Source organism: Chenopodium album, chromosome 8 (genome assembly GCF_948465745.1).
Source record: "Chenopodium album chromosome 8, dcCheAlbu1.1, whole genome shotgun sequence".
Classification (NCBI taxonomy): Eukaryota; Viridiplantae; Streptophyta; class Magnoliopsida; order Caryophyllales; family Amaranthaceae; genus Chenopodium; species Chenopodium album.
In genome coordinates, this window is record NC_137841.1 from 68741378 (window position 1) to 68755239 (window position 13862).

The following is a 13862-nucleotide window of genomic DNA, read 5'->3' on the forward strand; positions in this document are numbered from 1 at the left end:
AAGTTTAATCTCTAAACACTTTTTATAGCATTTATACGCTAAAAATATATCATTACTACTCTTTGCATTTTTATAATGTTACACTTTGACTTGCACTGTTGCACATATAGTTTTTTGGTGACTTAATTGAATCTTGAAATATTAAAAGATTATATTAAAGATAATAATGAAGATAAAAGTTTATTGAGAAGTAAGAGACGTGACAAAAGAGAAGTAAATAAATATAGAAAATAGGCATATAAAGGACCTTTTTCCACCAATTAATCAAATCTCGGCACAAAACACATTGTTAATACTCCTAGGTAATTTGTTTGGGTATATATCACCTTCATTACATAGTAGTTGCAACTTTGGGGTATTATTTGTGAGAAATAAAATATTTCAAAGTTGCAACTAATAGGTAACGGAGTTAGTAAGAAAAAATTAATTCATCTAACCTCGAAATGTTTACCAATCATTGCAAGGTGTAAGATAGTATTGCCATCATTGTCCCTAAAGTTGATCAACTGATTTCCATCATCATCTACAAGCTCTAACAAACGCTGCAAAGACTTCAGTTGGTTATGTTTGACGCACAAATGTAATATAGATTCACCATCATTGGTCCGTCCTTGAGTTGCATAAGGATTTGCCCGATGAAGCAGCTCAAGTGCCTCAATTTGACCGGTCACGGCAGCAATAAAAATAGGAGTTCTTCCCTCTTGATCGTGCGCAAAGCACATATTAGGTTTTGCAACAATTAGGGCTTCAATTATCTTCAAGTGCCCTTTTAATGAGGCAATGTGTAATGGTGACGATCTTTTTGATTGGTCAATTGTCTCTTCTAGGTTTGGCTCTCGACGTAAAAGTTCAAGTACGAACTCAAGATGTCCCATTGCTACAGCTACATGTAACGGAGACTGCTTGGTGGTACTTGATTTTTCAATGATGCATCTTTCGAGGATAAGTGGATCTTCTTCGAGCAAGTCAAGTAACAATTGTATGTCTCCTAGAAGTGCTGCATCATACAGCCGAGTTGTAGCTATTGATTGGCCTTTCTCTATTTGTATATCCATGCTTCAATTCTACGGTTTATCAAAAAGAAACAACTCAAAAACATGACCTTATAAGGAATTAGTTCTTTTTAGCTTTTTACTAATACATGACTTATTAAAAGCTGGTTGAAAAAAATAGAACTTCCTCTTTTTCTTCCAATACATCCTCCATTTGAAAATTTTTACATTAATGTTTACATAGCATATCGTACAAAAATTGAAATAGTGAAAAAAAAAGAGAAAAAAAAAAGAAAAAGAGAGAAAGAAAAAAAAAAAAGAGAGGGTGCAATATTAATAGTTTAAAAGGAAAAAGAATGTAAGTAAAGCAAATTTAATGAGAGACTTTGGTTAAAATTCTTTTTTTTTTTAACGAAATTATAATCTGATTAATAATATTAGACGATGAAGTTGACATAATATAAAATCAAACAAAGTTTCTTAAAAAAAAAAAATCAAACTAAGTAAAAGAAATTAATGGTAAATTTATTTAGGGAAAACTTTTTGGAAGTATATTGTTATACAAATTCATCAAGATAAAAGTAAAATGACTTAACTTCCTTGAAAATAAAAAATAAATAATAACTCACCAGTGACGAAGAGCAAAACAATTCAATACGTGTGTTTGCAATGGAAATAGCGTGCATGCGTTTGTGTGTTTTCTTTTTAACGAATAGAACTTGCAATGTACATTGCCAATTATCAATCGAACATATGTTGTGTTTATGCCTTGCTTATACCACGATAAAAAGCATAAGTGGCTATCAATTCAGCATATATTCATGATTTGACAAAAGTGACAGACTTTAGCTATTATGATTGAAAGAAAGAAAATTCTCCAACTTTGGTTGTCGTTGCAAGTTATATTATGGCCCTCGTAGTTGTTCTTGTTCGAATATTAAGAGTTGTACGTACTTTTCGTTTATATTCGTATCACTTGTTAATATTTCATACTATCTCCGTTTCTGAAAATTCAATTCACTTATTATTCAAGTGGTCAAAATAAGATAACTTTGACCACATTTTATGATTTATAGAGTCAAAATAAATTAACAGGTTTGTTCTAATTAGACTCCCCTTAAGATTAAATTTTCAATTATCAACTTTCTAAAAATTTTATTTATACATATCAAAAGTTATTAATGGTCAAAGTTGTTCATTGAATACTGTGCAAATGCAAAATAAGTCAAACTTTCAGAAACAGAGGGAGTACACATTTATAAATAATTATCATTACATTTTATGCAATGATTGGTTCAGGGTCGTCTCCAGCAATTCGGTGGCCTTGCTCTAACTAAAATATTGGGGCCTTAAATTTTTAAAGAACTATTTTTAAAACGTTAAAAATATTATTATTTTAAAATGACTTTATTTAGTATTATAATACAAATTAAAGAGGAAAATATTCATATTACTAAGTTTAATAATAATTCAATAAAAAACAAATAAAAACTTTTTATTTAAAAAATGTCATCCTTCTAACATTCTTTGAAGCAAAATCCTTAGTTATATCCAGGGACGTCCCAACCAATTTAGGGGCCCTGTGCTATTTTTAAATTAGGCCCCAATGATTTCAAAACGTAAGCTTTATAATTTTTTTAACTCAGTAGCCTTCTTTTTTTAGATGATAAAACTCATAAAACTTATATTTGTATAATTAAGTTTATGAATTTGATAATAGCATTTCATTTTCAAGTTTAACCCAAATATTTCCTTTTTTTCAGAGAAACTATATATATTTATTAATTTTTTTGCATAAATATGTTTATCAATTAATTAAACTAAAGTGTAAAGTTTGATTAGTCTGCTTACTACATTATATATATATATATATATATATATATATATATATATATATATATATATATATATATATATATATATATATATATATATATATATATTGTTGAAGAATAAACCTCTCAAGTGTCACCACATGTAAGTGTCCCACATTGGTTGAAGAAGAGAGAATTAAACACTTTATAAGGCTAAGGGGCTACTCCTCCTATTGCCATATGGTTTTGGGATGGAACCTCTTTGGACTTGTGAAGTGGACTCTCTCTCTAGGTTTACGGGTGTGGCCGAGACCCGCGTTTAATATGGTATCAGAGCCAGGCCCACGGTATGGGACCTCTAATGGTTTGAGTATATTGTCAGGTCCAAAGTTTGAGACCTTTAATGGCATTAAGTATTCTGGGCCAAATTGTAATGAATCAAGTGATCCTATTGCCATACGGTTTTGGGGTGGAACCTCCTTGAACTTGTGAAGTGGACTCTCTCTCTTGGTTTGCGGGTGTGACCCAAACCCGCGTTTATATATATATATATATATATATATATATATATATATATATATATATATATATATATATAAGTATGACTTTTTTTTTCTCTTTTATAAAGTAATAATTCTTTTTTCATACGGTCAGTCACTACTGAAAATTGATGCTCTCAAATTGTGATACTATTTCCGGTCCAATTTACTCGCAATAAAGGGGTATTATTTGTGAGACATAAAATATTCCTTTGTTGCGAGTAAAGTGGACCGGAGATAGTATATACTATGTTTATTCTCTTTTGTTAAATTCTACAAAGTACATTCTGCATTTGTCTGTTGAAGTATAGGCCTTCCAAATAATATATGTTAAGTGTCTAGGAAAAAGAAGATATTAATATAATAGTTAAACACTTTATAAGATTAGAAGGTTGCTCGATCTTCTTATTCTTATTGTCATAGATTTTGGGCTGATGCAACTAAAAGGAGCTAGATTAGATCATCAAATTATGTCAACTATGTACGGCATAAAGTTTCATTGTTTAGGAAATCTCCCATATTATGGGGATACCTAAACTGTTAGTGCAGCAGTGGCAGCACCCAATAGCTTAGTGACCTGCTTGGTCCAAAAATAGAACCAGAGCCTTCATTACATATTTTTTGCCCCATTGCAAATATATGGGTCAAACTTATGAAACTTTGATCATGAATTCTCGTTAATCTATAAGTGATAATATATTGATTATCATGTTGGATCTTGTTTTAATCATCTCATTGATGTATCTTTTATTAATATCTAAATGTTATAATTTTTATGCATATAGAATTGTAGATATAAACGTTGGAACACACGTCTTGGAGACTGTGTAAAGTCAAACGAGGCAAAAAATAAGAAACAAAAAGAGTAGCGAGTAATAGAGGATTAAGGAGAAAAAATGATTGAAAATGGGTAATTAAAAGTCCCTTATTCAACGCAATAATCCAACAAAAGGTAGCTTCTTACAACATTTAGTGTTTTTAAGGTGGTTTCCCTTACAACATCCAAGGTAGTTTTTTACAATATTTTTTTAATAATAAGGTAGTTTTTCAAAAAAAAAAAAAAAAAAAAAAAAAAAAAAAAAAAAAAAACAAAATCCTAAATTAAATGCAACAGCCAATAATGAGCCGGACAACCCATTTGCATTAGCTTGCCTGATCGAGTAAGAAAAGCACAAATTAATATTACAAGCACGTAGTAACATACATATAACCGTTACATAAAACATAAACTATAACAAGCTAGTATATAAGAAGTGTGAGGCATTAGTGAGCAATAATGCCCATTAAACATGGTTGCTAGAACTTGAGTTATGAGCAGTGCTTGGAAAACACATCTTGCAAAAACTTTTAAGTGACTGCCTCCTTTCCCAAGCAATCAACTTAAGTATGAATCGCACAAAATGAGCAAAGAGCATGATTCCTATCAACCCTACACAAGCAGCGAGAGAAAACCAAGTCGAAATATACATGCCATCATTATCTGCTTTAACATAAGTAAGAATGGTAATAGCTAAGTAGTAAGTATATGTCGTCGCAGTCACAGCAATCCACAAAGCTATTCTCAAAATCAACAAGAATTGTCGCCTACACGGAAATCCGCTTATAAGGAGAAGAATGACACTTAGTGACGATATTAGTCCTATTGTGTTACTAATTAGTAACTGAGTATACCATGATGAAAAATTAATTATCGAATAAGCGTTATTTGTATATGACAATATAGAGGTACCAGCATAGTGGGTAGAGTCGTTAGAGCCATCTTCTTGTACGACTATATTGCCATTTTTATCTTTTACTACCTTTGTGTCCTGCCAAACGCCTCCTGGAGGATTAATTCCAACTTGGAAAGCCATGGTTGCTATCAAGGATGCCACCACCATTAACGAGGTTCGTTGCTCCTCCAACCAAGTACCATCCGCTTGGTGCTTCAGTACTTCCTTTGCTGGTCTTGCCTTGGCACGCTTCAGATATTGCTCAACATTCCTATTTTCAGAATTCTTCCAATTTTGCTTTTTGCCGATAATATCTAAGGCTGTCATTTTATTTTTGTTCATAGCACTTTTGTTTAGCCCTGGGTATCCAGAAAAAAATTCTACCATCTGCATTCAGCATTCAGCATTCAGCATTCAGCATTCATATCAATTTAATCAAATTATCTATAATATATAAAGTGAAAGGGGGTTTTGAGTCATAAATTTTACTTTCCCAGGCCAAAATACCTTTATCGTCTTTTATTTTTATTTTTTATCAAAAAAACTACCATTTTTTTTTTTAAATATAAAAACCATCTTTTATTAAAAAAAAAAAAAAAAAAAATTAAAAGCTACTTGTTCTTTGAAATAAAAATATTTTTTGAGGGAAGTCATATCCTACTATTAGCCTCCATGAATTGGTAGATAATATTTCAAGAAAAAAAAAATAATCGAACCACTTTGATTATTTCTTATACTGCACACGCAATTTGCGTGTGTTTCCTAATTTGTACGTTATATTTAAACCTTGAGATGAAGCATGCTTTTCTCACTCTGTGTTGGTACTCACTAACTCTGCCTCAAAATAAACCAATTGAAAAGAAATGTTACACAAAACACATATTTAATCATTAATATCTTTAATTAATTCTTTCTAGTGAAATTGTTTTACTCATTAAACAATCATGCAACTGAAAATGTGGAATACTAGTGTAGTTAAGGGTGTAAATATATACCCCGGACTGGAAACCGGACCGGCTTGGACCGAATGGACAGATTTATGTCCATTGCCAGTCCAAGTAAACCGATCCAATCCGCTCCAGCCCAGGGTCTAGATCGGAGTTCACCATACTGTGTATAAAATGCCCCAGATCGGAACCCGGACTGACAGATTCAGATTTATTGCTGGTCCGAGTAAACCGATCCAGGTCCGGTCCGATTCATGTCTATACTTAAAATTGATGGTTGTGATTAAATAATTTTTAATTATTCTAAATCATCAAATTAATTAAAATTATTTTTAAATTTCTGAAAATTAATTATTCTCTTTTTTTTTTTTTTTTTTTATTCATGTCTATATATATATTATTTTAAATTAATTTTTTCTAATTTACATTGACATTTAATTCAAAAATCATTAAAGCTTAACCTTTCATATTTTAAGATTATGGTTATCAATTTTCAAACGACAACCATTAAACCATTAAAGAAATTTATTTTTTTTCAAGAATTTCAAGAAGATAAGATTGATCATTTTGTGTAATTTGTTTAGATGTAGAAATTAAAATTCATCTAACCTCGGAGTGTTTGCCAATCACTGCAAGGTGTAGGACAGTATTGCCATCATTGTCCCTAGAGTTAATCAACTGATTTCCATCATAATCTACAAGCTCTAACAAACGCTCCAAAGTCTTCAGCTGGTTATATATGACACACAAATGTAATATAGTTTCACCGTCATTGGTCCGCCCTTGCGCTGCATAAGGGTTTGCCCGATGAAGCAGTCCAAGTGCATCAATTTGACCGTATACAGCAGCAACAAAAATAGGAGTTCTTCCCTCTTGATCGCGTGCAAAGCACATATTAGGTTTCGCATCGATTAAGGTTTCAATAATTTGCAAGTGCCCTTTTGCTGAGGCAATGTGTAGTGGTGAAGATCCCTTTAAGTTATCAATCATCTCATCTAGCTTTGGTTTTCGGCGTAAAAGTTCAACTACGAACTCAAGATGTCCCATTGCAACAGCAACATGTAATGGAGACTGCTTGATGTTGCTTGATTTTTCAATGATACATCTTTCGAGGATAAGTGGATCTTCTTTAAGCAAGTCGAGTAAAAATGGTACGTCTCCTATAAGAGCTGCATCATATAGCCGAGTTGCAACTACAGATTGACCCTTCTCTATTTGTATGTCCATGGTTCAATTCTGCTGTTAATCAAAAAGAAACAACTCAAATCAAAACTAGTTATATATATATATAGGGAGGGATGGATCTGGTGAGAATAGTTGAATTTTAGATTTTAATTATAATACTAGGTTAGAACCCGTGTGATGCACGGTTTATATAAAACCTATTTTTAATTTGTACATTTTAAAAACAAATCGCTATTATACATGAATATAAATAAGAATTACGTACATTTTGTAATTTAAAATCTTTTATTTTCATCTAAACTATGATATAGTATCTATTCGACGTTGTCTAATTTATAGTTTTTTTTGTTTTTTTTTTTTTTAGAGTTATCCTATTTAACATTTTTGAAATTTAAATATTAGAAGCTTCTAGCTATCTTACAACTAAAACCTATCAATTTATTGTTAAGAGAATGACACGTGGACAGTGATGATGTCATCATCTTCTGTTTTAGTAATAGTTAATAGAATAGATTCGACAAAGTATATGTTATATTAAAAGTTGTTTGAAATATAATACTTCCGTCATTTCTTTCTAAAACATTCTCAATAAATACAATCGTATAACAAAAGTTAGTTTGATTCTTCTTTGTAGTTTTACAACATCTACTTTAATTTTGTAATTCATATTTAAAATAAGTTATTTTAAATGATTTGCAAAGAGTGATCAATATGGCAATCATAAAAATTAAATGGAGAGAATAATAATATAAAGCAAAACTATTGTGTAGAATGGACTCACCGTGAGTCCGAATTTCCAAATGCTAATCCAAATGCTACCGCTTCTTCACCTCGACCTTTTGGGCGATTTTCACTCCTTGCCCATTTACCCCCCAGAACTTCCGTCCTCTCTCTCATGTTTTGTTTTGGGAGAAATTAAATTCATCTATCACAAATTCCATCGATTTGGATCGAAAAGAGGGGAATTTATTAGGGTTTTAGAATGGAGAAGGTGGCGGGATAAAGAGATGAATATGTGGAGTACGAGAGTAATCCAGTAGAAGAAGTGAAGATGTTGTTGAAGACGCAAAGAAGAGGTGGAGGAGAGAAAAAGGGAAGATGAGAGGAGGAGAGATAAGGCATTACCGAGGTAGGAGATCGTTGATTCCGAGGGTAAATCTGATGGGCATGGTTCTCGATCTATAACTTTATACTAAAGGCGAAACCAGGAATGACACATGTCATCTCCTGGTTAAAAATTTTCCCTCCAAAAGTTTTTTTTTAATTTTTATTTTTTGGGCCAAAACTTCTTAGAGAAGTTTTTAATACGAACTATGCAATAATATTTCATTTTCTATTTGATAAGTTTATTCTATTTGTACACATTCAAACAAAGATATTCCTTATTTTTTTATACAATAATATCTTTACCCTATAACTTCAATTGGTCTTGTATGGACCCGGTCTACAATAAATTATTGTAGACCCAAAATTTGACACTTTCAAATAATATAATCACATTCTGGATGATATAATCACTTTTTTAGACGATATAATTATCTTTTTGTGAGTCATATTTTGAATTATATAATCACATATATTAAACCATTTAATGAGATTATATAATTATATTTAGGATGATAAAATTTAAAAATCATCTTTTGAATGATGTAATTTACTATTTGATACTTTTTATAATGATAAATTCACTTTTTGAGTGATACATTTGCATAACAGTTTCAGGATGATATAATCACTTTTGTAGTAATATAATCACATTTCGTAATATACAATCACATTCGTATGGTATACTAAAAGGTTGGGTCTACAATAAGTTATTGTACGTAGACCGGGTCTTTGTAGACCGGGTCTTTTCTAGTGTTTACCCTATAACTTTGTAATGTAATTCATAGTTATTTTTATTAGTCGTGCATATATTATTCTCTCTGTTTTCTTTAGTGTGATAATTTTTTTTTTTTTTTGTAATTATAGAACTTTCTAACGATTTTGCAATTAGGTATAATTTTTTATAATTAAATAATAGTGTTAACCTATTGATAAGTATTAAGTATTAAAAATTATCGTGCATGGCACGGGACTTAACCTAGTTATTAATATTATTGGGAAATAAATATTAAGGTCATATATTACATTATTAATGTTAGATATTAGATTATTAATGTCATATATTAGAATATTAATTACATACATAAGAATATTATTGTCATATATTAGAAAATTATATCATATATAAAATACTAGATGAAGTCCGTGCGATGCACGGTTTGTTTGCTTTTTTTAAAAAAAAAAAATTTGTTGTATTTATGAGCCTAATATTTGTTATATATTTAGATTAAATTTTCTAATATTAAAAGATAATATATAATATTTAATTAATTTAAACTTAAAAATCTCATTCGCCAATTTTGCTTACATGGCATTTAAATTATTTAATTCTAAAAGAAATTAATAATCTCTTATTTAATTAGCTACTACTAAGATTTATAATCCTACATAGCGCGCTGAGAAAATTAGATCCTACGTGGCTCTTTAAAAACTCGGGAAAAAACTCCCCTTTATATATATATATTAGATTATTGTCAGATATATTGGATTCATGATGAGTCCAGTCTCGTGCAAAAGCTTCTCTAATATAAAAGGAAAACAAGTAAATTAAAGTAAATTTAACAAATGGCTCAGATTCTAAAATCATCATCTTCTTATATATTTATGTTGAATTTAAATGAACTTTTGCTCTAGTTCAATAAAAAATAAATAAAAAATAAAAAAAGCTTTTAGTCGTTCTAACTTATTATAGTATAACTCATCATTTTGTTGATTTGATTATATTTTGGAAAAATTGATAAAAATAATACAACCTTTGGCCCATTCTTTTTTTAATAATACAATTGTTGGATTATTTTGTAATAATACAAACTTTAGGAAGTGTTCATTTTAAACAAGATAAAATCAAATTTCGGTGGACTTTGAGGTTAAGAAAGGGGAAGGATGAGTTTTTGGTGGTGGGGATGAGGAAGGGTGTAATATCCCCTTCCCTTCTCCCACCTCAAAACTCACCGAAAATTCGATTTAATCTTGTTTAAAATGAATACCCTCTAAAGGTTGTATTATTATATAATAATTAAAAGATTTTATTATTAGAAAAGAATGGGACAAAGGTTGTATTATTATTAGCAATTTTTCCTTATATTTTTAATGAACTTTGTTTTTGTTTGTTGACTTATTGTTGTCAAACTCAACTAATTTTAGCAAATTAATTCATATTAATAAATTAAAGAGAGAAAAGTCTTACTTAGCCAACAAAAAAACTACCAATATACGAAAATGATATTAAATGATATGTGGTCACACATAATGTATATTACTACACTAAACGGAAAATTTTGCATCGTGTATCTAACTTCATTTTAATAACACTTTTGATTGGGTAGTGTTAAATACCGTCAACCAAATTTATCAAAATTTCCATCTTTTCGAGTAAAAGGTCATTATTACTTTTACTAAATTTTAACCAAGTTTTCCTTTTTTTTCTCTCTCATCAAACACCCCAACCAGGCCCGTTTCTGAGATTTTGGTGGCCTAGGGGCGGATAAAAAAAATGGGCCCTAATTGAGTCACGACTGAATTTAGAAAAAAATTTGGATATGCAAAAATAAATTACCCCGTATGTAATAGTTTATTTAATGGCTATGAAATTTTATTAGTGTAAAAATGATTATACAAAACATTTTCTTCTAGCATTTTTAAAATGAAAAGTCATTAATAATAGTTAGTTTCTACATCACTATGCTCTAACATATTTCTCTTAATGCATAAAATAGATAAAACATTCAACCTTTCTTGAGACCTTAGCTTAGGATAATGGTTGCCGGCGATAGTTCAGCTTTGAAGTTTGTAGCCGAAATCCATTAAAATAGTGAAAATATAATACTCCCGTTGAAAATATTAAAAACAGTAGAAACAAATATTTTTTTTAAAAAAAGTGATAACATTAATTGATAAGTAAAGAACAATTGAAAGAGTATAATTTATAGGAAAATTCGTAGTTTTAATCCCTTTGAAAATATTGCTAAGAAAAACGTTTATGGTGAAATCATCTTCATCTTTTGAGAATAAATATGGGAAGGAAGATGAAAAATCAGAAAAAATAAAAGTTCTGTGGATGTAAAATCAAAAATAATTGATTACATAGAGGAATGAAGATTATACGATTGAGTTTGGCTAGATTAGGGAAATTAATTTGACAAATTCACCTTTCCAAAATAAAGGAGCTATTTTCTAGGAGAAATATTAATGTGAGGGAGATTATCAAGGGGGAATGAATTAACTAAACCTTGAAACGCTACATTATACAGAGAATTAGCTTTAATTTTGTTAATTTTAAGTTAATTTTTTTTTTTAACAATATACGGGCTTCAGATTTCGGGGCCCTGGGCGGCTGCCCCGGGCCAGATACGGCCCTGACCCCAACCCCAACTAACCTTTTTCCACAACAACAAAGTAGTAATCACATGAAGCAATTGACCGCGGCAGAAGGCGTCCGCGGTGAAACCATGCGACCGGTCAGCAGATCTGAAGAGGTGGCGGTTCAGGTGGCGAAATGGCTGAAATAATGAGGTAAGTTTTTCAGCGGTTTCAAAAAAAAAAAAAAGTAAGTTTTTCAGCACGTTTTTTTTTTCGTTTCTTTTTTATTACAAAACTGGTGGTTGGTAATCGGTGGTGAAAACAAGGATGTATCTTTGCATGAAATGATGACTCTTACTAAATTTGCTTGAAATGATGGTAACTGGTGGTTGGTAGCCAGACATCCTTGCTCTTACTAAATTTTTTTTTTCCATTTTCTTTTTTACAAAAATAAAATTTAGCAAGAGCAAGGATGTCTCTTTGCTTGAAATGACGGCGTTTTGATAATTTTTGTTGCGGTATTTAGCATTTTACTTTTGATTTTTCATATCATACCACTTTATTTCACGTACAATTTCAAAGAAAATTTAATTAGCTTTTTAAATTAAATAACCTATATTCAAACATTGTTATGCAACAATATATTACACACAAATAATAAGTTCATAATAAAATAAAATGGAGTATCAGTGTTAGAGATATGAGATATATTTTCGGTAGATATTATTAAGAGAATAATATATTTAGCTTTATTTATGTTAAGATAATATTTAGTAAATATATATTTAGGATACACGTTTACAGTAGTATATCTTTTAGAAAGATTATTTCCTATCATATGAGCTTAGGTTTTGTATAAATACTCTACCTATGGTTCAATAATAAACAAGTCATTCTATTCACTCTTTCTCCTAATTTGTCAATCCGACAATTAAGTTTAAGTAATATAAAATCAAATATAATAAATAATAATTAAATAAAATAGAGGTTAATTTACTTAATAGGGCAAAAAATTTCAAAGCAGATTGTATTACAAAACCAACAAAATAATACTCCTTACTTTGTAGTAAATAACTCACCGATGATGAGCAGCAAAACAACCCCAATATGTGTACTGTGTGTTTTCTTTGAAAAATGTATGTGTTTGTTTAAACGAGAAATAATGAAGTCTCATCCAATGGAGACGCGATATATAATTGCCAGTAATCAATTGAACAAATACTGTTTTTGATGCATTGCTTAGCTTATAGTCTTATACCATGATGATTAGCACAAGTGGCTAACAACTCAGCATACATTCATGACTAAACAAAAGTTTGACATGATTTGACAAAAGTTGACAAAATTTAATAATAACTAGCCTAAGAAAATATCTAAGAAAATTCTCCAACTTTGGCTGTCGCTGGAAGCTATGCCCCTCTTCAATTAGTCACTCTGTTCCAACAACTTTAATCATAACTAGCCTAAGAAAATTCTCCAACTTTGGTTGTCGCTAGAACTATGCCCCTCTTAAATTAGTCGCTCTCATTCCAACAACTTTAATCACGTGCCACCTATTATTTAAGCTTCTTGTATACAACCCTATTACAAAATAATAGTTGAATCTACTTCAAATAAAAAGTGTTTATGTTAGTCTCAGATGGTTAGAAAGACAAAACATTACTGATCAGAGTAGAATTATTTTGCAATTATGATGTATAAAATGAAGTAAATCTTTTTTCGGTAAAATAATACATGTATGTAAATTTAAAATAATAAGTAGTACAAATTTAAGAAATACATTACTATTGTAGTACTAATTATTATTATTACATACCTACATAACTATGTATTATTCAATAGATCAACTTACAACCGTGTAAAAAAACCCAAAACTTCTCTTCTCTCTCCTCAACATAGTTTCCCACCGAAAACCTAGGGTCTCACCAGGGATCCGGAGCTCTAGTGAGAAACCCCCTTTCGTTAATTGAGTATTTCTAACCGTCGCTCCTCTCGTGTGGGTGGTTCCAGTTCCAACAAGCTTTCTCCTCTTTCAAGTAAGGGTTTCGACCAGGGTTCCTCAGGGTATAAAACCATCTTCTCCGGCGGCCGCTCCTTGAGTTGGGGTGTGTTTTCTTTTGTGTTGCAGGGAGACTTCGAAGGTCTTGATTAGTTCCAAGTTCTTACCGCCAAGAAGGAAGATCGGGTTTACAAATCCGGTTGTTCAGGGACGTTGTAGTCGTTTTTGGGGTCTGGGGCTAGCTCTAACGCCACTGTCAAGGGATCGCCG

The 13862-nt window shown here is 30.7% G+C and overlaps 1 protein-coding gene across 2 annotated transcripts; it reads right to left on the bottom strand.

Moving 5' to 3' along the window:
- Positions 1 to 4286: 4286 nt before the first annotated feature.
- On the bottom strand, positions 4287 to 12788 carry LOC145556405 (uncharacterized). 2 transcript variants are annotated; one of them, XM_081618056.1, is made up of 4 exons: positions 12673 to 12788; positions 11671 to 11793; positions 6614 to 7243; positions 4287 to 5444 (listed from the first exon to the last, which is right to left on the bottom strand). In XM_081618056.1, the coding sequence occupies exons 3-4, from the start codon at positions 7229 to 7231 to the stop codon at positions 4629 to 4631; spliced, it is 1434 nt and encodes a 477-aa protein (XP_081474182.1). In that variant the 5' UTR covers positions 7232 to 7243; positions 11671 to 11793; positions 12673 to 12788; the 3' UTR covers positions 4287 to 4628. The 2 variants fall into 2 exon arrangements, with proteins under 2 accessions (XP_081474182.1, XP_081474183.1); XM_081618057.1 differs by lacking the exons at positions 11671 to 11793; positions 12673 to 12788 and adding an exon at positions 7971 to 8576.
- Between the last annotated feature and the right edge of the window lie 1074 nt (positions 12789 to 13862).

Coding starts and splice junctions, on each gene's coding strand:
- LOC145556405 (XM_081618056.1), bottom strand. CDS start 7,231: ATGGACATACAAATAGAGAAGGGTCAATCTGTAGTTGCAACTCGGCTA. Junction 5,445..6,613: donor TGATTGGCAAACACTCCGAG/GTTAGATGAATT, acceptor TGCTGAATGCAG/ATGGTAGAATTTTTTTCTGG.